The sequence below is a fragment of the Myodes glareolus genome, chromosome 2, assembly GCF_982192425.1.
Source record: "Myodes glareolus chromosome 2, mMyoGla1.1, whole genome shotgun sequence".
Taxonomy (NCBI): domain Eukaryota; kingdom Metazoa; phylum Chordata; class Mammalia; order Rodentia; family Cricetidae; genus Myodes; species Myodes glareolus.
The window spans coordinates 128,236,067-128,258,661 of record NC_142027.1 but is presented as its reverse complement, the minus strand read 5'-3'; the positions used below and the strand labels follow the sequence as shown (position 1 = coordinate 128,258,661).

Sequence of the window (22,595 nt, the reverse complement as noted above, 5' to 3'; positions counted from 1 at the left end):
GACTGGAGATTAGGACTCAGCAGCTAAGAGTTTGGTTTTTAGCACTCATGTCAGATGGTTCACAACCTCCTGATACTTTAGCTCCTGGAATCTTCTGGCCTCCGTAGACACCTGTATTCACGTGCATAAGCTCAAATACGTACACATAGTTAAAAAAATAAATCTGTTTAAAAAACAAAGAACAAAATATTAATGAATTGTTTCTAGAATTTTCCAAGTAATATTTTTGATCATGGCTGATATATGTAACTGAAGCTGTAGATAAAAGAACTTTTTTACCTTTCAGTGGAATCAATTATGACAAACCACTGCCTCCTATTCAAGTTGCATCTCTCCGTGCAGAGCGAATTGCAAAAGAGAAAAAGGTATGGTGCCCTGAACTTTGGGTCCTCTCAGAAACTTGCTGCTGTGACATGCCGTCATCCCGGACTGGGTTTAGCTCTTTTAGCAGCTTCTCTTTCTATCTGACCCATCTAGGCTCTGGCTGATCAGCAGAAGGCACAACAGCCACCTGTGACGCAGCCACCCCCTCCGCAGCAACAACAGCAGCAGCAGCAGCAGCAGCAGCAGCAACAGCAGCAGCAGCAACCCCCACCACCTCCACAGCAGCCACCACCAGCACTGCCACAGCCACAGGCAACAGGCAGCCAGCCACCAGCAGGACAGCCTGCTGTCCAGCCCCAGGTCCAGGCCCAGGCCCAGCCCCAGCCTGTGCAGGCACAGTCAAAGGGGCAACCCACAATGACAACTGTGGGAAGTGCTGCTGTACTGGTGAGAGCCTCTAAGCCCACAGTCTCTAGACCACCCCCTGTGAGAATACACAGTGCTCCCTGGGGGAGCCTGTGTCTTTACTGACTGTGCCATCCTCCAAGGCTCGTGAACGAGCCTCACTGGGTTGGCAGGGTAAAGCCACTCTTTGGTACTAAGGAGAACCTGGGTTCTAAAGTTGGGTGTAGTTGCCTATACTTTTAATCCATGCTTAAGGGGGATCAAAACAGGAAGATCTTGAGTATAAGTCCAGCCTGAGCAGTAAAACTGTGACTCAAAAATAAGATGCTGGATTCTGTAGAATAAGACCGATGAGCTTGCTCCCTTTATTCATTGCAAATGGACATAACAGTACCTTCTATGCACAGCCACAGCAAAAAGATGCTCCACCTGTGCCCACTCAGGTTCTTGGGACATAAGTACACAAATATCCAACGGAAATTCAGAGTTATGGCCCTGAAGGACATACTCGTTGACATCTATACTTTAGTTCATTTTCTGTGATGCGTATCACACAGACATTGAAACCACATTGAAGAGAACAGACTCTGTGCTAATGGATAACACTTGAGGCTATCAACCAGGTGTACAAGTGTTTGTGTGATATGTGCAAGTGCACATGAATGCTTGTTTGGGTGGTTTTCTCAGGAGCCATCTACTTTGTTTTTTGAGATGATCCTTCACCCGGGGCTTGCAGAGTTGGCTAAGTAGGCTGACTGTTGGGCCATAGGGATCCTTGTGTACACTTTACCAGTACAAGGATTATAAGCATACACACTACTTCTGAGTTTTTATATGGGTGCTAGGAGTCAAACTTAGATTTTCATACTCGCAAAGCAAGCATCTTACCAAGATCCTCTCAGACTCTGAATCATTACATTGAGCTGTGGTGTTTTTGTTTTTTTTGTTTTTTGTTTTTTTAATGTGGTTGGGCATCATTCTTTCTTCACTGAGATGATATGTTTACTAAGCCTGTATGGTGTGGGAACATTGACAGGAAGACTGATAAGCAATATCTCCTGTCTACCGAAGTTCACGTTCCTATGTAGAATAGAGTAATGACCACAGGAAGAGCCTGGGCAGTGGTTAGTTGGCAAGAAGATTCTTGCTAAAGAGGTGGCATTTGAAGTTGAAGCCTGAATGACAGGAAGGCATTCATGAGAAGGATGGAAGCAGCTGGCACAGAGGCTTGCATGTGGTTAATGTGGTGGTGGGCACAGTCTGGAGGTAGTGCATGGGGTGAGGTGCAGCATGGGAAGTGGAAGGCAACCTTGTAATAGCCCAGGTGCTGAGGAGCAGACTAGAGTCTGAAGCTCAGGAATTTGCATTGACTGATGGTAATTGCTTTTGCAGAGTTTGTGCAGCCTAAGGCCTGACCTGAAGTTAACCTGAATTTCTATTTTCAATAGGCAGGGACCATTAAGACATCAGTCACTGGAACAAGCATCCCAACAGGTGAGGAGGGTCAGGAGGGCTTGGAAATGGAGCTCAGTGTTTCTCCTCTGGCCTCACCTACATCCTACTCTCTAGGCACTGTGAGTGGAAACGTGATTGTGAACACAATAGCGGGTGTTCCTGCTGCTACCTTCCAGTCCATTAACAAGCGTTTGGCATCACCTGTGGCTCCTGGAACTTTGACTGTGAGTTGTTCCATGTTCAGAGAGCTTTTACTATGATTTGTATTTTGGGAAGATTATTTGCTTTTTGAATGTTCCACAGGTTAAAAAAATAACTGGCCTAGTTTGAATTTTATAAAAGAAGTAGCTGATCAGTTAGGGAATCCTCAGGTATTAAGAAACTGTCCTCTTTTGTATTATTAGGGAAGGGTGATTTTCCTCATAGGACAAGTTTTCAGAGAGGAGAGAGGTGGTATATGAAGAAACAGCAGCCAGTCCCTTTGAACTGGGTGCCCTTTAACTGTGCTCAGTGTACTAGTGGTAAGCAGAGATGAGGTGGTTACCTTGGTAGAGTGCTGTGCTGGAATGTGGAGCACAGTGCCATGTAAAGGGAGCAGGCAACCTGGCTGCCCGGAGTGAAGGCAGCTGGGCAGGAGAGAGAGCCATCACAAGCATAAAGGTAGAGGCTGGCTTGGGGAAGATGATCTCCTAGGAGGAAAGGAAATTATCCTCTGTGGTATAACACAGAAAATGTGATAAGAAGGTTTCTTTTTTTTTTTCTTTTTTCTTTTTTTGGTGTGTGTGTGTGTGTGTGTGTGTGTGTGTGTGTGTGTGTTTTCTAGACAAGGTTTCTCTGTGGGTTTGGAACCTGTCCTAGAACTAGCTCTTGTAGACCAGGCTGGCCTCAAACTCACAGAGATCCACCTGCCTCTGCCTCCCAAGTGCTGGATTAAAGGTGTGTGCCACCACCGCTCGGTGATCAGAAGGTTTCTAATGTCAGCCCCCTGCTTTCCTTTCATAGCTCACAGAATAGAACTCATTGTATTAAAATTCATATTCTGATACCCAAAGGCAGCCTGTCTCCTGTATAAGAAGTGATATTTCAAAGCTCTTATGCTGGGGTTTAGAGAATATCTTTTCTATGAAGATGTGGTTTCTCTGATAAACTGTAGGTAGACACACAAATGGATGGAGTTGGAGAGGGTACAGAACTACATAGATATACATACTTGTCTGTAACCAGTGGGTTTGTTGAACGTGCGAAGGGAAGCTAGGAGGGATTGGAATGGACTGGCCTCACCAGATGGCTCCATAACAGTTGAGGAGCCATACTAAGCCGTTAAACTTGTTGCATGATTCACTCTTGTCTTTTTTCTCGTCTCGTCTCGTCTCGTCTCGTCTCTTCTCCCTCCCTCCCTCCCTCCCTCCCTCCCTCCCTCCCTCCCTCCCTCCCTCCCTCCCTCCCTCCCTCCTTCCCTCCCCTGCCTCCCGAGTGCTAGGATTAAAGGCATGTACCACCATGCCTAGCTTAATTCACACTTCCTTGGCTTGGTAGCTACACCAAGTACTATAATAACATTCCTGTGTTACCTTTCTAGACATCCGGAGGTTCTGCTTCTGCTCAGGTGGTCCATACCCAGCAACGAGCAGTTGGTTCCCCAGCCACTGCCACCACTGACCTGGTGTCCATGACAACAACTCAGGGTGTTCGGGCAGTCACTTCCGTGACAGCCTCAGCTGTGGTCACTACCAACCTGACTCCAGTGCAGACCCCAACCCGGTCTTTAGTGACCCAAGTGTCCCAAGGTGAGAGGCTTGGTATTTCCCTGAGCTAGTATCTGCTATTAGAGCTTCAGCTTGCAGGTATTATCCAGGAGAGCTGAGGATGCCATGGTCTAACAAGTCAACCTCTTTATAGCCACAGGAGTTCAGCTACCTGGAAAAACCATCACTCCTGCTGCCCACTTCCAGCTTCTTAGGCAGCAACAGCAGCAGCAGCAGCAGCAGCAACAGCAGCAACAGCAGCAGCAGCAGCAGCAGCAGCAACAACAACAACAACAACAGCAGCAGCAGCAGACCTCCCAGGTTCAAGTTCCACAGCTCCAGGGCCAGGCCCAGTCTCCTGCACAGATCAAAGCTGTGGGCAAGCTGGCACCGGTGAGCATATCCTTCACCATAACATCACAGGCATATCTGACCTGTCTGCAGTTCAGAGCCTGTTTTACAAAAATCTATCATTGTCTTTAGGTAGAGAGCCTGCTTTTTGGTATTTAACACAACTTTCCATCTAGTAAGTGTGAGTCATTCTTCTAAGAAGCATTAGGAAACCTTAGCTTCTTGCCAGCAGGTACATCTCCAAGCATTGTATTGCCACAGCTCATTTTCCAGAGAACTAAAAAGCTTGTTCTTGGAGGGTAGTGTGAGGATGCTCCCTCAGTGCTCCTCTTCTGGAGCAAGTAGGTCAAAGTATGCTTTTCTTTGCTGCCTGTTTGAAAATTGATGTTCCTCGTTTTGCCAGTCTGTTGTCTTGCTGTCTTTGGTGCTAATGTGTTTACTTTAGAAGGGAACTGTTATGTCCTTGCAACAATTGCAGCATCAAAAGGAACCAGAAAAACAGATGGAATGTGAGCAGACTGATTGCTGGGTCTGACATTGTGAGCATGCTTGTCAGAGTCAGAGGCTTGACTCACTAGAGCTGAGGTGAGACCACCTCTATGAAGCTTGGGAAGGACCCAGAGATGAATCAGTTGTCCCATGTTTCTTTTGTGACAGTGCCTGTCAGTATTCTATTGAGACCTCCAGACTGTGTTTTGTTCTGTTTGAGAAGTGGTGGTAAGGTACCTCAGATAAAAACTACCTAGCTGTCTGTGGCTACTACACATACCTTAAATCATTTGAAATGCTACAAATTATTCAGAGATTATGTTTTAGGGCTCCAAAACACCCAAGGATGTGGCTGCTGAATTATACAGCCCTTTTCTTCCAGTAAACCAGAGTAATTGTTCTCACTACTCTAAGACCAGCAGGGAAAAATTGTCTGATAGCTCTGACTCCAGCATTGAGACTGTTCCAGTCAGCATTTCTCTGCCAGGAATCCTGCTTACCCTCTTGTTCCTTTGGTTTTTTTTGTTTGTTTGTTTGTTTTTGTTTTGTTTTTTCCCCCACATTTTCCTAATTCAGTTTCAAGACCATTGTCATTTCTGACATATCCAGAGAGATCTGATAGTTATGAACAGCTCATACATTTGTGGGAAGGGAGTGGGGTGTCTTTTTTGTTTTTGTATTTTGAATTAGTGTCTTGATAACTTTTGTTTTTGAGTCAGGTAATATCACGTAACTGGTGTTGGCCTTGAACACCTGGTCCTTCCCCCTTTACTTCCATTGTGCTATTAATTGTAAACTTGAGTAATCATGCCCAGCTCATTTTCTTGTTATCTTCATAAGGTTTATTGCCAAGTTATTACTATGATGGAGTGTAGTTACAAAGTCATTATTCTTTATTTAAACTACTCATGAGAGATAAGAACCTGGAATGCTTGCTGTGACCTTAGTGATCTGTCAGAGTTGCTGTCCCCATTTCTGTGAAGTGCTGATTTTCTTTTTGTTTGTTTGTTTATTTGTTTTTTGTTTTTCGAGACAGGGTTTCTTCTCTGTAGCTTTTGGAGCCTGTCCTGGATGTAGCTCATGTAGATCAGGTTGGCCTCGAACTCACAGAGATCCGCCTGTCTCTGCCTCCCAAGTGCTGGGATTAAAGGCGTGCACCACCACTGCCCAGCAAAGTGCTGATTTTCATTCGGTACCCAGTTGGTTGTGGGGATGGTTTACATTCTGTACATGAGCTAATGTATATGAATTCTTAGAGATGGAGGGGGGCTTATGGTTGGTACATGTGGAGAACATACCTTATTTGGGTTTCAGGAACATATCATCAAGATGCAGAAGCAGAAGATGCAACTGCCACCACAGCCCCAACCACCACAGGCCCAGCAGGGTCCCCCACAGCAGCCGGCACAAGTGCAAGTGCAGACACCACAGCCCCCACAGCAGCAACAGAGTCCTCAGCTTACCACAGTAACCGCCCCACGGCCTGGAGCTTTGCTCACGGGCACCACTGTGGCCAACCTCCAGGTGGCCCGGCTTGTAAGTTCCAGTTTATATATTTATTGTCCAAAAATACCATCTTTGCATTTACCGAAAGTTTTTTGGGTTTGTTTTTTAAGTTGTGGCAGGGAGTGCACATGCCATAGCCTGTGTAGTGAGGTTGAACAACTTTGTAGAGTTGGTGGTCTTCTTCCATTGTTACATGAGTTACAGAGATTAAACTCCAATTTCTAGGCTTGTACAACAAGCACCTTAACCTGCTGAGCCGTCTCAGCAGACACCTGCATTTCAGCCACGTTTCTGTTGCTTGCTCAGGATCATGTTAGGTCTTGTGACAGACTTAGATTTGAAGCAGAAGATTTGGTCCTTACAGAGAATGATTAGATATTAGACTTGTGGCAAGCTGTGCTAGCACTACTTATAGAACCAGCAAAGTGTCATCAGGCTTTTAGGGACTGAATGGTTGGGGATAACAGAAAGTGAATAGTGAGGGATAGGCACAACTTACTGACTGTTCTCTTCTTTGCAGAGGAAGGGTAGGGGCAATGTCAGTATGGCTAGAACACAGAACAGTTAGTGTTGCAGGCACTAGTGACCACTTGGCAGCAGGGGGAGCCTTTGAGGGTTTGAAGGAAGGAACATAGCAAGATAGTGATGTCTGAGGATATGCACATACTGTGGTCAATGTGCTGTGGGTCTTCTGTGTCACAACAGCCAGTACCTGTTGGAGGCTTGCCCAACCAGTGCTTTGCTAGGAGCTCTGTACCAGTCTCCTGGTGTTTTGTATTATGAGCTATCTTTAACAAGTGAAGGAACTATGGCACATGGGCTAATTACCTGCTCAGATCCTTTACTTGGCAACTGTAACTTGTGCTAGGACTGGGGTCCCAGGTATTTGAGCTCTGCTCTGTGTATAGGTCTTAGTGAGAGGCCCCCTCCACCAAAGAGGGAGTCTGAGGGTAACTTATTTAAAAAAACAAACAAACAACAACAAAAAACCCAAGCCTGTTGTGACTGTGTTTACAAACTGAGTCAGGAGAGTGGTAACAGTTAGTAGACAGGAGCTTAATGGGCTGTTGCAGAGTAGATTGTAATTAGGCCACAAACCTTACATGCTAGTTGATACAACAGTACTCGTCTCCTACAGAAATAGTGGGGCTGTTTACAAAGATTTTGTCAGTGGTAATGAGATCAAATGACTAAATGTTCACTAAATGGACCTAAAGGGTAGGTTAGCAACTGGATTTGTTACTTTTGTTTATCATGGCGGGAAGTTGTGGCAGTGTGAAAAAGAGGAGACAGGTGACATTGCCTCTACACTCAGGAAGCAGAGGCAAGTGCCAATGCTTGTCAGTCTTTGCTGCTCCTTTTGCCTGTACAGTCTGGGCTCCCAGTTCACATTCAGGGTGGGTCTTCCCCTCTGCTCTACAGCCTGCTTACAGACTTCCCAGAGAGTTGTCTCCTAGGCAGTTCTAAATCCAGTCAGGTTGACAATGAAGGTTAACCTTTCATCAGGCAACTTGGAGAGTGCCAGTTATAAAGGGAAGAGGCAACAAAACACAGTGACTCATTTTACTGTTGCATTTTTGCACTGATAGAACAGATGCTTAGCAGGCTGAATGTCAGTTTCAGTCCCGTGTCTGTGGGCACTTTAGGACTGTGGGTAGCTTTTCCTTTCTAGGTTTCTTTTTATTTATATGTGTGTTTGGTAATTGACTCGTTTTCATTTGCCTTTTGTAAAATGTTATTTAGGGAGAAGAATGCTTGTGGGAAATTGTAGAATTGGGTTGCCTTGATTGTGTTTTCAGATAGATGGTTATGGCAGTGATCTTGGAGAGAAGGGTGTGGTGGAAGAGTGATGTGGGGGAGAGTAAGTGGCACAGAATGAGGAGCAGAAATGAGTGTTTGGAATCTTAAGAACACCAGAACATGGCAGTGGGGCAGACAAGCACAAAAGTCTTGTACAGATTCTGTCCACATGTGTCTGTTAGGGACAAGCAAAAGTCCTGGGAGATTTTCTTTTAGTGTCATTGCCCCCTTTCCTCTATCTGTGTAATTCTCTTGGCCTCTGGTCAAGAAAATATTTTTTAAAAAAGTAGGAAAGAAAAGGACACACAATGTCTTAATTTCTCTGGATTCTCCTGTTATTTTCACCATTTAGACCCGGGTCCCTACTTCTCAGCTTCAGGCACAAGGACAGATGCAAACTCAGACACCCCAGCCTGCTCAGGTGGCCTTGGCAAAGCCTCCAGTGGTATCTGTCCCAGCAGCTGTGGTCTCCTCGCCGGGGGTCACGACCCTGCCTATGAACGTTGCAGGGATCAGCGTGGCAATTGGACAGCCACAAAAAACAGCAGGTACCTTCCTGCAGCTTCTTCTTGCTGTGTGCCTTTCCCAGGTGGCCATGCGGTACACATGGTCACTGCTTTGCTCTGTCTTAACACCTGCTTTACACATTTAGTTCTAGGGCTTAGTGTAAATTCTCTTAGATTTCCAAATCCCAAGTTTTGGCTCTCAGTTTAACCATTAACATTATGACATTTCCCATGTTTGTCATTTATGAAGTAGAAACTGGCAGTGGTGGTGCACACCTTTAATCCCAGCACTTGGGAGGCAGAGTTAGGCAAATCTGAGTTCAAAGACAGCTAGGGTTACACAGAGAAACTGCCTCAAAAGAAAAAAACAAGCAAAACACCACACTGTTTAATTTGCCTTAGTACAATTCTAGGATTTAGTCTTTTCTGAACAGAACCTGGATAAACAGGGAACCTTTGCCAGGACCTAACTGACTAGGTGTTCTTATAGGGCAGACTGTCGTGGCCCAACCCGTACATGTCCAACAATTGCTGAAGCTCAAGCAACAGGCAGTCCAGCAGCAGAAGGCCATCCAGCCACAAGTTGCCCAGGGCCAGGCTGCCGTCCAACAGAAGGTATGGGTTCTTTGTGTGAGGTTTTACTTTAGTGCAGCTGGGGAGGAGGGTCCAGAGTAAATGGGCTACAAGCCTCACAAGGGTGGGGTTGCTAGTATGGTCAGCGTCCCTTGTTTTTCTTTTTGAGATGTAAGGGATGATGATAGGGTGGGTAGTGTCAAGCTGGATGCAGGTATGGATTTAGCAGACTGGAAGGGACTAGAAAAGATTAAGAATGCAGGAACGGCTCTTCATGTGGAATTCATGGGGACTGTGAGTTCAAGGCAGGGAACACTGCCTTCTTCTGTACTTAGTATGTTTACTGATGGTACCACCCCTATGTCAGAAAGGTAGAGCAATGCCAGTATCTTGGGATGGTCTTGACCTTGTTATCTAAAAGGTGTTGTGAAGGGGCCAAATGATGAAGGCTCTTTGCATCTGTTGAGGGTTTAAATAGGGAACCTGGTCTTCACCTGGCTCTGATCCTCTGGTGTCTTTTCTTCAGCTAACCACCCAACAGATCACTGCTCAGGGCCCACAGCAGAAAGTCACCTATGCTGCCCAGCCAGCCCTTAAAACCCAGTTTCTGACCACACCCATCTCCCAGGCCCAGAAACTGGCTGGGACTCAGCAGGTGCAGACACAAATCCAGGTAAGCATGCTGCTGTGTGCAACTCAGTGCAGATGGTAGGGCCTGTGGAAGAGTACCAGCACCCAGCCAGTGTGGCTAACCAGTGCTTGACCTTTTCTACAAGGCCCTTTCTGGTTAGTAGGCCTGGAGCCTTCCAGAACATAGGGGAGTCTCATGAGTGAGGTCTCAGACTTATGCTATTGCTACACCAACTTACTACTTCTGTGTGTTCATGTGTTAGTGTGTGTGTGTGTGTGAGAGAGAGAGAGAGAGAGAGAAAGAGACTGACTGTGCGCATGCTCACCGATGGTCCCTAAGTCCTGGCCACTATTGTCACAGATATACTTGTATTAGCTTGTGTTTTGGGTAATTGATGAGATTTCATCTTTTCCTGGTTTATCGACCTTCAAGTCTCCTCTGATATACCTGTCAAGTTGTCTGCCAGGCTAGTTTTCAGTCTAGACACAAGTTGCTGTGGTGACATTTGTGTGTTTCTTCTCACTTAATGGTGTCTTTAGACAAGCTACTAGAGTATCCAGTCTCTTTCTGACTAAAGTCTCTCTTGGAGCCAGGCGGTGCATGCCTGTAATCCCAGCACTGGGGAGGCAGGGACAATTGAATCTCTGGGAGTTTGAGGCCAGCCTGCACTACAGAGTTGGAAAGGCTCTGGACTAGAAAAGGCTCCAAAGCTACACAGAGAAACGCTGTCTCTGTGTTACTCCAGCTTAGGAGACCCAGTCCCTTGTTTCTTGCCTCTATAGTACCTGCACTCAATATGCACAGACATATACACATATATGAAACAAAAAGAAATCCACCCCAGAAGTTGTGGCTACATGATTTTGCTTTCTCTATTTAATCCAAAGAGGGCCTTGATGAAATCTGTGTATGTGAATGCCTGTTACTTATTTTCAAGGCTGCTTATTGAAAAATGTCCACCCTACCTCCACTATCCTGGGGATTCTTCCTGTGCGTTCCATCATGCCCTGTTTAATGATTGTGCCACTTGGGTATCTGCCTTGCATGTTCTTCTGCTTTGTCCTTTAGGACTGTCTTGACTGTTTTTGACTCTCTGTACCTGATGATTTTGGAGTCCAAAACTGCATGGATTCAGTATTAAAAGAGTTGGTAGTCTATGATCTTAGCTTCTAAGTCACCAGGAGAATACATCTTTGGTTATGTATACCTAAAGGGCCTTATAAATTATGTTAGATGTATTTATTGTGGTATTGGGTATTAAACCCAGAACCTTATGCAAGTATGCCCTGCTGTTGAGCCATATCTCCGGCCTTGTAAAAAAATTTTAATTTAGAAACAGTTTCGCTAAGTTGGTAGACAATTTAGAACTCCTTTTGTAGCCCAGGTAGACCATGAACTTGTGATCTTCCTGTCTCAGCCTTCCAAGCAGCTAGCAGATATGAGCGGCCATGTAGGCATGGGAATGAAAGCTAGGTCCTCCGTATGAACTCTCAGTTGCTGAGCCAGTGCTGCAGCTCTGCTGTTTGCAGACAGTCTGTATTCTCAAAACAGACTTTATTCTTTAGGTAAACACTGATTTTAAGTGCTGCTCCACAATAATTTAAATATGGGCTGGGCGTGGTGGTGCACACTATTAACCCCAGCACTCAGGAGGCAGATGAATCTCTAAATTCAAGGCTGCTCTGGTTTACAGTTTGTTCCAAGACAGCCAGGGCCACACAGAGAGACCTTGTCTCCAAAAACCAAAGAAAATAAAATACAAATGTTTCTGTAGATAATGGTAATTTTGTACACAATCTTGTTCTCTTAACTATAACCAAGCCTCTGCGGTACTTAACTCACAGAAGCTATGTTTATATCGTTTTGTATTTTCAATGCATAATACTTTAATGAAAATTTCTTAATGGAATATATTTTGATCATATTCTTTCCCCTGTCACAACTCCTCCCAGAGCCCTAGACAGAAAGCCTACTTCATTCATATGTTCTGTCTCTCAAAAAGCATACTAAAAAACATGGAATCCATTTGGCCAACTATTTCTGGGCATTGGGTCTGTCCTGGAGTGTGTTTATTATACCCATGACATTGCATTGAAGAACCCGGATTTTCTCTTTCCCAGCAAATAGCTTCTTGGTTGGGGTAGAATTTTGTCAACTTCCCCTGTGTTTACACTTCTATCTTCTGGCTTGAGCTGTTAAAATTTTTTAAATTATTAACTTGTGCAAGTGCTCCCACACTCTCAAATTCCATACTTATGATCCGTGCTTCCACTGGCTTTGGGGTTTCCTTTGTGCAGGCCTGAGGTTACAGAAGTCTGACTAAAGAATAGTCAGCTAGCTTGATAAGAGTTTCATTATTGCTTAGGCTGGCCTTGCCCAGGCTGACCTCAAACTCGCCATCCTTCTCCTCAGGTAGTCTGGTGTGGACTATCACACACCACAGTGTATGTGGAAGTTTTGTAGCTTTCGTGATTCTGAGAATTCAACCTAGGGCTACATGCATGCTGCATATGTTTCATTACTGAGCTACAGCTTCAGCATTGTTCAGTTTTGACAACAGCAAGAGATACCTGCAGGACGTGAACACAGGGTAGAAAGTTTTGCTTTATAGAATGTGAGATTTCAGTTATGATGGATGAAACCACTAAGAAGTCTTGGTGTCTGTCTTGGTAAGACCTGGCCCACTGAACTTGTCTCTATACAAAACCTTTATCCAGTGTCACTAAGAACTCAGATAATTAATCCCAAGAAAAAGTTAAAATGTGAACCTAGAATCTTGAGTTATTAAATGGATTGCTTCTGAAAGTGAGTCAGTTGCTCTTTAACCTCCTAGGATCCTGGTGGGCATACTTGAGATTGTTTCTTCATGTTACCTGCCATTATTTGTTTGCTTAAAAGCAGAGAAAGATATTTGTGCATATATTTTGAATCCTATGCTTGCCTTGTTTTGTCAAAGGTTGCAAAACTTCCTCAAGTTGTGCAGCAACAAACACCTGTGGCCAGCATCCAGCAGGTTGCATCAGCTTCTCAACAGGTAGAGTGCACAGAAACCTGGAGGGTGCTGGGGGGCAAATGTGTTTCAGAAACAGAATACTAGTGATTAGAGAATTACTTTTGGTTTTCACAATAAACACAAAAACATGAACTTTCGGGAAAAATGACCTACTGACGAGGGGGAATTTCCAAGGAAGGACCAGACCTGTGCCCCAACCTGCTCTCAGCAGGTACCTTTCTAATGTTCCACAAGACAGGATCACAGCTTCTGGGAGACAAGCTGGCAAGTGAAAACATCCCTTTCTGAACCAGAACCCTCTGGTTTGTTTTTACTTTCAGTTCAGTATTTCATTAAGTGGTGACATTATTTTTTTCACTTTAAGCTGCCCATGAACTTAAAAAAAAAAAATCAACTAACCCTTATATTGGTCTACATCCTTTGCTGTTTTGCTGAGGTGACTAGGTGTATGTGATAGTTCTCTGTTAAAGGGACAGCATTGCCAGGGCTGTTCTCCAGTGACCTGTGATCTCATCTTGGCTCAGGCTTCTCCACAGACAGTGACACTCACACAGGCAACAGCAGCAGGGCAACAGGTACAGATGATCCCAACGGTGACTGCCACAGCCCAAGTGGTGCAGCAGAAGCTCATTCAGCAGCAGGTGGTAACTACAGCCTCGGCCTCACTGCAGACCCCTGGTGGTCCAACCCCAGCACAGCTTCCAGCCAGCTCTGACAGCCCAAGCCAGCAGCCCAAGTTACAGATGCGAGTCCCTGCTGTGAGGCTGAAGACACCCACCAAGCCTCCATGCCAATAGGAAGGAAACTGGATGGTACTATGGCAAGGCTGTCTTAGCAGAATGAGCTACTGTTTTTGGACTCTGGGATCTGCTGCTACCTAGGTTGGCCAAAGTGATTTGACTTTCTTCTGTGTGACTAGCTGAAAAAGCGACAGTTGCAGTCTTTGATGGTTTCACTGTGGGGGCAATGTCCACATCAGTCTTTTGAAAAGCTCTTTAGTTTCTTCTGTAGTGTACACTACTCAGTATATGTGGTAGGGGCAGCATGTCCTATAGCAGGCTCCAGCTCAGACATGGTCTTTGGTACCATTGAATGTTCAGGGAGATGTAGGAGATAAGAGCAGACCATTAGATGCCTCCACCTCACCCCTTTTCTAGAGCCTCCACTCTGGTCTTCTCTTACCTTTCTCAATATGCCCGTGAGGTCCTAGCTTGCATTATGAGCACCCATCTTGCAGTGGCTTTCCTTTGAATGAGGCTCTGGGACTGACACCATCTCTGTATAGCCAAGTTTGTGTTTATACACACTGTACTGAGATCCTTTACAGTATTCTTGTGACAAGCTAGTGTGGGTTACATGTATAGGGCAGCCTGGTGCCAATAAGCCTGGTTTCAATAAGGAAACCCAGGTTTCCTTATTGTCCTGGTCTAGTCTGGAAGGCATTGTTGTTGTGCCACCCCAGCAGTTCTTCATGGATTTTAAACAGCTGTTACAGTAACAGGCCTACAATTGAAGGAGAAAGTGTTGAATGAAGTTCAGTCCTAAGTTCACTCTTCTTACCACTGTAAAGTGACTTGTTTGGCATTCTTGGGCATAACAGGCTGACTGTGCCTTAGTGCTGAAGCCTGGAAGTTAAGTCTCTGAGGTCTATGCTGTCAGCACTGCAGCCTTGAAGACAGGAGTTGTATTGTTTGAGTATTCTTCCCTGTCATGTCCATTCTACTTTTTGTGTACTGTGTGGGCAGGAATATGACAGTACATCCTGAAGCCCACGTAGAACTCACTTTTGAGCTCATAACGTGAAACTTGGGATAAAAGTAGCAGTTAGGTGTTTAAAAACCAGAAGAGGTTTAATATTTTCTGAACCACAAACCTGTCCTACTAGCAAAAACCCATCGTTTTGGCTTAGTGTGTGCTGTGTTGGGGGAAGAATATCCCCGGGAGGTTCCTGGGTACCTGGCTCCCAGAAGCAATTCCTATTCCCATTCCCCATAGTCCTCAGGCAGAACTGAGCTCAGTGGGGTCCTTGGTCAATGTTGCACTCACCTTTCTCCATCCTTCCCACTGTTGTGGCAGCATACTTCAGTGTGCCCAAGCCAGGTGGTTGGTGGGAGCAAGAGGCAGGGTCTTCATTTTTGGCAGTTACTTTCATTCATTTTTCAACCAGATAGCTGTTGTTTTCTTTTTTTAAAAAAAAAAAAATGTAAGAAACAGGACTGAAATTGTAAATACTTTGTAAACACAAACATTTGTATTTGAATAGGATTTTGATGTCCTACAAGCAGAGGCTAATAAAAGTGACCTTTCTACATCCTTGTTTTGTCTTTCATGACCAGTGTTTGGACTAAGGATGTGTTGGTTAGAAAACAAAGCAATGTAGGTGCTGTATCTGCTTTAGGACTTCAGAGTGCCAAGAGGGCTGCAAGTTGAACCCCTCTTCAGGCACTAGGAAGTAAGTAGAAAAACACCAGAAAAATAATGTTTTGATTTCTACTTAGAACTGTCATGCAAAAGTTCACACCTCTTCCTTTCTGAAAGGCCTTGGGGGTTCGGTTCATACCCAGCCTCACACAAGCAGATCCCAGGTGACCCTCCCTGGCTGGTCCCATGGTGTCCACCACCTTCACTAGATGCCTGATCTTGTACAGATCCAACAGGTGACAGTCGAGTGCCGATCTTGATCAAGACAGTAGATGTGATCATTTCTGACACTGCCCATAAAAATGGCTGGACCTCATGCAAGGTGTAGTGGTGCACACCCTTAATCCCCAGCAGAGAGGCAAGGGGGGTATAAAGTTAGCCAGGAGCTTTCACAGAGGCGGAATGGGGAAAAAGGACTCACTTTCCTGCTTATCCCTACCCACTACACAACTCTAAGGCTGACCCCACACCCATTCAGCTTGCCTACCTGCTGCTACTCAGCATTGTATGGAGCTCACAAAGTCTTTATTGACAGCAATAAAGACAGAATCCCACGGTGAATGCTTTACAGAAATCTTTAACTGAGTTTTACAAGGGAAAAGTCACTGGGTCCAGTCAAGCCCAACTGACCCAGATAACAAACATAATTATTTATCAACCAACCAATCTTTACGGTAGATTTTAGGAAGTTGCTTCCAAGTCTTTATTTGCTACTTAAAAAAAAAAATGATGCATGTGCATTATCTGGGTCTGGGCATGAAGAGTAGTACCTAAGAGTACCTAAGGTTACAGTTAAACAGTTTGACACACAGTAGGATAGCAGTCTTAAGTAACTTCAAGATGTATTAACTTTGCCACCAATAATACTTTTGAAAAAGCTATATTGGAAACCTATAGACACATTCTAATATATACATACTAGTTTAAATGAAGTTACTCTATGTTGGGGTAGGGGGGGAGAAGCTCAAAATCCCAACTAGGTAACACATGCTAGCAAATAACCCCTGAACCAGGAATGGGTTCCCCTTTTTAGGACTCCCAAACACTGCAGGCTATTGCCAGTGTTCTTGGTTACCCTTCAGAACAGAACTTGACATAAGACTTTACTGCTGAACAAGATGCCACATATTTAAAGCTGATACTCATGCTTGATGCTTGAAACTTGATGCTGCTTCCCTATTGGAATCCTGTTAGCATAATGACTAGTCTGACAAGATGGGCTCACTGGTAGTGTGATAGTGGTGGCAACTGTTTTAAAAAAGGACATGCTTCTCTATGTAGCCCTGGCTATCCTGGAACTTGGCTCTGTAGACCAGGCTGGCCTTGAACTCAGAGATCCCCTTGGTCCAGCTTCCCACATGCTGGGATTAAAGGTGTGTTCCCCCAGGCCAGGCACCAACTGTTTTCTTAAAAATGACACACACCCCCCCTTCTGTCTGTGTGCCATTTGTGTGCCTGGTGCCCTTGGAGAGCTTCTTTAACTGGAATTGCAGGCAACTATCATGTGGGTACTAGGAACCAAACCTCTACAACACAGAAAATGCTCAATTACTAATCTTCTCTAGCCTTTCACCCACTTTCTGATTGGATCAAAGGCCTGCCCCATGTGATAGAACCCATATTAGGTACTGTTAATGGGGCCAAGAACCTGTGGCTAGATAGATCATGGGCTCGAAAAACAAATGCTATTATTCTGTTAATGAGCATACTGTTAAAATGACTTTTGATGATATTCCCATACCCATAGATTAAGTGTACCTCTCAGCTCTCATCATAAAAGCTGACTGCACTAGATGGCAGCTGCTCAACTGGTACAAAGTAAGAGACTGTGTGGAGTGTTGGGCCCTAAAGGGGACATTCCATACTTCTCTCCAAGGCTCAGAGACCTTCAAGGAAGAGGGTGCAGAGAAAAGTTAAGAGCCAGAGGTGGGCTCAGAGATTAAGAGCACTGGCTGCTCTTCCAGAGGTCCTGAGTTCTATTCCCAGCAACCATATTGTGTTTCATATTCATTTATAGTGAGATCTGGTAACCTCTTCTGAATACAGGCATACATGGAGGCAGAACGTTGTATACATAATACAAAAAAAAAAAAAAAAAGCCAGAGGTGGTGCGTAACTTAAAGCTGTTTTCCAGACACAACAGAATAGGACATATGAACTCAGCAGTTTTGACACCATGCACAGCCCCACCAGCAGCTGAGGAAGAACTGTTGGCATTTCATTGCTGCTGGAAGAGTCAGTTTTCTTTGTCCTGTGAACCCTTGTAGGCACTATACTCAAAGATAAACAATAAAATCAATTCAGTAGGTTTAAAAAGAATAACAAAAAACTTTGGAGTTAGGTGGGTGAGGTGAGTGAAGGAGAGTTTCATTTCATTCTATAAGATATTCAAAGCATTAGTAATGTCAACAATAAAACGGAAGTCTGACTCTCAGACTAGCTGTATAGCAGATTCTGAATTAATATCACGAGCAAAATCCTAGAGTCAGCAAGGGCCTGAGGATGGTGCTGGTGGCTGTGTTGCTTTCTTGAGCTAGCCTAGGTGTCCTGAGTTAGAGGGGTATTAGTGTGTTGAAGCTATCAGGGAATTGGCATGGGTGCAAGTTACCCATTTTTTTTAAAACATAAATGAAAAGTTTATCTTAGTTACTATAGATTTTTCTTTATTTTTTTAATTTTTCACAAAAAATTAAAACAATTTAATTGTTTTTAATTAAAACAAAAAAACCACAGTCTCCTTGACTATGTTCAGGCAAGCACTCTCCCATAATTTACTTCAAGCTTATGTGGGGACATCTTGAAGGCTAGTAGCCATGGAAACATCTTAAACTAACCTATTCCTGGACTTCAGTGACTTGTCTGGGACAGGCTCACCATAGTCTCTCTGTAGACATGAAATGATAATGCTAGGAGCACTTTAATCTGCTGTCACCATAAGGCTGACCATAGTTTTTCATCACATTCCTGAAGGCATCCTTCAGCTTTACCTGAGCATATTTCCAAAGACAGTTGAACCCCCAGCGGCACAAACCAAGGGCCATTACTTTTCAGGATCAAGTCACCACCTAGGCTGCCTAGCCCAAGATGACCATGGTGCTTGCAGGTAAGGGTTGTTTCTATTGGAACCCCCAGGAACCATATCTTTTGCTTAAACACAACATTCACTGAGGCAGGATGTTCTCCCTGGGCTTTTGCTCCCATCTAGGCTGTCTTCAACTTTTGCTCTTCCTGTGGAGAAAAGGGAGCTCATCTTTACCTGCTGTCTGCAGAGCCCTTGCCCTACAACTGGAACACAACAGGTGCTGTGCTCAGGAGGCATGTCCCATGGCATGAGGCTGCTTCCTGCTCACCTCTTTTTGCTGGATTTGCAAAACCCCACCTGGGTCCGAAAGCACTCACCTTGACAATCTTCTCCAGCTGAGACAAGGCCATTTCGTAATGAGGGACCAGGGGCTGCAGGAGCTCCTTGGGGATCTCATGGTGTGCCACCTTAGGCACCCCAGCTTCTGATACCATCTGGAGGAACTTCCTTTCCTAAAGGGAAGGGGTTTTATGGACAGGGTGGAAACAAATGCCATTTGCAGTAGCATGCATCTACCCATGACATCTGCTGGGAACTACATGGTCTTACCTGCACTTTGAGGAGAAGTGTGAAGGCCTGGCCTGTTTTTCCAGCTCGGGCTGTTCTCCCAACCCTGAAACCAAGCATAAGTGTTTTCTGGCCCTAATCCTGGAGACCTAATCGGACCTAATCTCTTGGCCACACAGCACACAAACCACGATGCAAGATCCCACATACAATGGCAAAGAGCTCCTAAGCCCCTCAAATGGCCACTGCTGACTAGACTTTACCTATGCACATAAGTTCGCAGGTACTGGGGGGCATCATAGTTGATCACCAGCTCCACACCCCGCACATCAATGCCTCGAGCAGTAGCATCTGTGCTGATAAGGCTGAGGAGACATGGGTACAGGGGCTCAGAGGGCCAGAAACAGCAGTCACATGTGTACCCACTCTGCCAAGGGTTAGTTCCAAGCCTCTCTTGGGAGCCAGCTAACCCAGGAACTAGAAGGGCCCAGTAACACGCCACCACTACACAGTTAGGTCCTGTCTGTTTTCCATGTACTCACAGCTGGATCTTTCCCTGTTCAAACTGCTTCAAGATTTTTTTCCTTTGGCCAGGTCCATAGCGGGAGGAGAATTCAGCCACACTCACACCCCCAAAAGCTTGTGTTAACAGGAAGAGCCTGGGTGGGGAAGAAATAGAAGCCAGGTGGTGCCAGGGTCTAGTCTGTATTAGCTATACCCCGCTTTGGTTCAGCTTACCTGTGGGAATTCTCTCGAGAGTTAGTGAAGCAAAGGGCCCTTGAGAAGTTCATCCCAAGGACCAGGTGTAAGACAATAAGTGGCTTCAAGCTGAGTTTACAAGGTACATAGTGGTGCTGTGGGAAATGGATAGCAGGTGCTAGCCAGATGCCCTGGGCCTAGGCACCAACTTGCCCCATATGCCCTACTTGCTTACCGTAAGCCCCACCGGGAAGGTGTACTTCCCCCCCAAGTTTCCATCCATCTCAACTGTGTCTTTAGGGCCACTCTGTCCCAGCCTCGTGGAAAAAAGCCTTGGCTGGTAGAGGCCAAGCCGCTGCAGCTTCTCAGGGTTCTGGGTCAGTGTGGCTGAGAACAGTAACTTCTGTAGAGGCATCTGGGGAGAGCAGGTGCTGGAAAACCAAGGGCGTGTTAGCAGGACAGGATTCCTCAAGCCACTCTGACTGCTATTTTAGGGCCAGCAAGGGGAGCTGAGAAAGGGAGCAGCAGGATACCTGGCAGCAGTCACAGCCTGGGGCTGTGTCCTCTGGAGTAGGGCACAGGAGCCTGAGGGGCCTGCATTGTAGAAGGCTGCTGCCACCACCCGGGGCAGCCAGGACTGGTGCATGCTGTCTATCATCCGGTCAGCCTCATCAATTATCTACAGCAGACAGGAACCAAGGGTCAACTGAAGACTCCCCAGTGACATCACCCCAGCTCAGGGACCCAGGTGTTCAGAAGGTGGCCTACCAGGAAGCGGAGCTGCTGGAGGCTGAATCCTGGGGTCTGGTCAATGTGGTCCACCAGGCGGCCAGGTGTGGCCACCACAATATCGGCCAGGCATCGGTAACCATCTACACTACAAACCAGAAAGACTCAAAGGGCCATCTAATAGCAAAGTCTCACATGTAAAGCACTAACACCACTCTAATCAAAGGACACCAGCTGGGCTGGGGAACGACCTCCTGCAGAACCCACTACCTGGCACACCTACGTCTTCTGGACAAGGCTCTCCTGCTCCTTGGCCAGTGACTTCTGTCCAGTCACCAAAGCAACCCGCAGAGGTGTGGTGTCTGTGTAGATGTTGAATACTTTGCTCACCTGCAAAAGGAGTCTGTCACTGGTCTAAAATAGACAGTGGCCCCTGCTATGACAAAGACTCTTGAGTTTAACACAGGTGGTCAAGGGCAACTAACGCTGGGAATACAGACTTCTGGATACAGAGTTGGCATACCTGTTGGGCCAGCTCCTTAGTAGGAAGCACAACCAGTGCACGGATGTGGCAGACTACTCGATGCATCAGGGCCTGTAGGGACAGAGATCATCTGTGCCACCAGGACCCCTCCCTGCTGTGCTCCAGCTAGAAATGTATACTCAGATACTCACTTGTACCACAGGGACAACAAAGGCCAGTGTTTTCCCACTGCCCGTTGGGGCAGACACACAGAGGTCACTAGGTTGGTAACCACCTCTGCCTACTAGAAACCCACTATCTGCACTCTCCAAGAGGGCAGGAATCACAGCTGCCTGGACTGTAACGAAGGAAGAAAAGGAACAGGTGAATTATATGCTAGGATATATCATGTCACCCAGGAGATCTGGCCAAAGATGGCACCTGGACTGGATAAAACCTAAGATAATCATCAGGAACCTGAGCCCAAGGATGCAGAAGCTCACTGATCCAGTGTGAAGTAGGGACCCCTAAACCACAGCCCTTACACTGGAGCCCTGACAGCCCAGAGAAGGCTGCCTCCGGGAGTTTACCCCATCATCTGCCAAGGGCTGAAGGACCTGGAAAGTAGGAAGAGATGCCATTAGCCCTCAGTTGCTTCTGCAAGTCAGGGTGAACCTCATGGATGTCTTCGATAGGAGTAAGATCCTCAGTGACGCTCTTCTTGACACAGCTTGGCTTTGCCAGCCATGCCGGCAGGAAAGGTTGGACCTAAAAGAGTAAAAAACCACAGGAGTTCTGCAGAGCCCTTCAGGCTCATGGAGCAACACCAGTCATCAGAAACTAGGAACTACAGAAGAGAACCTAACAGCAGCTTCTATAGAGGCATCTAGGGAGAGTAAGTGCTGGAAAACGAGGACAACATTAGCAGGATGAAGAACATATTAGCAGGGCAGGTTTCCTCAAGTCACCCTGACTCTCATTTTAGGGCCAGCAAGGGCCTAAGAAGGGGAGCAGCACTCACATGGAGCATTCAACTCTGATGCAAGAGCTGACTTAGTCTCTCCTTAACCCTTCACCACCACCCATTCTTGCAGTCTTTGGACAAGACACCCAGACCAGCAATTGCCTCATTTCAGCCAGAAATGTTTCTGCGGGGGCCGCCAGGCACACCAGGGTCCAATTGGTCTTTCACGTCTATAAGCCTCCCGCCATTCTATAGTTAGGGTCACGTAAGGGCAAAAACAAAACCCACAAACAAACAACACACCCACCCCCGCCCCGATAAGGCTGAAGAGTAGCGGGCGGACGGCCAGACTCACTCACCTTCGGTGTCTTCCTTCTTGCAAAGTCCCCCAGCACAGGCCCTGGAGCCGGAAGTCTCGGGGCCTCCTCTGGGGGCTTCTCAACTGAGTCCTCTAAGTCGGTGTTGAGCTCTCCAGGCGACTCTTCGCCTCTCCCTGCGCGACACAACAACAGAGGGGATATCAACCCCGCAGCGCACCCAGGAAGAAGCCTCCACAACCCCGTCCACATCTCGGCCACACGGCCCACCTGCATCCACACTGTAGTCCGCTTTCTGCCGCTTCGCCCTAGGAGCCTCTGGGCACTGAGCCACAGAGCCGCCATGCCGCCGCCGGGGCCGTCGACGCCGCCTGCCTGCCGCTTCCTCGGCCTCCCCGGCGGGTTCAGGTTTCGGTTCCTGCTGCTGCCGCTCACGGGCTCGGTTCTGCAGCCGCTCGAGCAGCACTCGCGCCCGGCTACCCGCTTCTACCTCTGCATCCCGCAGCCTGGAAGCCTCCGGGCCTGCGTACCGCGCTACGTGGAATAGTGCCATAGTCGCCGCACGCCGTCGCTCCTCCTCGGCGCTCCCTGATGACGCGACCAGATCGAGCCCTA

The 22,595-nt window shown here is 46.4% G+C and overlaps 2 protein-coding genes across 19 annotated transcripts in view; one reads left to right on the top strand and one right to left on the bottom strand.

Moving 5' to 3' along the window:
- Ep400 (E1A binding protein p400) overlaps positions 1 to 15,109 on the top strand; it is a 103,779-nt gene extending 88,670 nt beyond the window's left edge. For all 17 annotated transcript variants that reach the window (XM_048450923.3, XM_085680991.2, XM_085680973.2 and 14 more), the window contains 12 exons: positions 287 to 365; positions 478 to 771; positions 2,178 to 2,223; positions 2,299 to 2,408; positions 3,764 to 3,971; positions 4,084 to 4,322; positions 6,084 to 6,305; positions 8,428 to 8,623; positions 9,072 to 9,196; positions 9,681 to 9,827; positions 12,742 to 12,819; positions 13,323 to 15,109. In XM_048450923.3, the coding sequence (XP_048306880.3) occupies positions 287 to 365; positions 478 to 771; positions 2,178 to 2,223; positions 2,299 to 2,408; positions 3,764 to 3,971; positions 4,084 to 4,322; positions 6,084 to 6,305; positions 8,428 to 8,623; positions 9,072 to 9,196; positions 9,681 to 9,827; positions 12,742 to 12,819; positions 13,323 to 13,595 (2,017 nt within the window). In that variant the 3' untranslated portion in view covers positions 13,596 to 15,109. The remainder of the gene's footprint in view (positions 1 to 286; positions 366 to 477; positions 772 to 2,177; positions 2,224 to 2,298; positions 2,409 to 3,763; positions 3,972 to 4,083; positions 4,323 to 6,083; positions 6,306 to 8,427; positions 8,624 to 9,071; positions 9,197 to 9,680; positions 9,828 to 12,741; positions 12,820 to 13,322) is intronic.
- On the bottom strand, positions 8,843 to 22,565 carry Ddx51 (DEAD-box helicase 51). Of its 2 annotated transcripts, none has more exons than XM_048451009.3 (15): positions 22,251 to 22,565; positions 22,023 to 22,156; positions 21,317 to 21,467; positions 20,912 to 21,057; positions 20,760 to 20,831; positions 20,520 to 20,626; positions 20,276 to 20,384; positions 20,041 to 20,186; positions 19,743 to 19,938; positions 19,547 to 19,662; positions 19,351 to 19,467; positions 19,072 to 19,173; positions 18,851 to 18,914; positions 18,619 to 18,753; positions 8,843 to 14,979 (listed from the first exon to the last, which is right to left on the bottom strand). In XM_048451009.3, the coding sequence occupies exons 1-15, from the start codon at positions 22,531 to 22,533 to the stop codon at positions 14,947 to 14,949; spliced, it is 1,911 nt and encodes a 636-aa protein (XP_048306966.1). In that variant the 5' UTR covers positions 22,534 to 22,565; the 3' UTR covers positions 8,843 to 14,946. The 2 variants fall into 2 exon arrangements, with proteins under 2 accessions (XP_048306966.1, XP_048306974.1); XM_048451017.3 differs by lacking the exon at positions 8,843 to 14,979 and adding an exon at positions 17,866 to 18,447.
- Between the last annotated feature and the right edge of the window lie 30 nt (positions 22,566 to 22,595).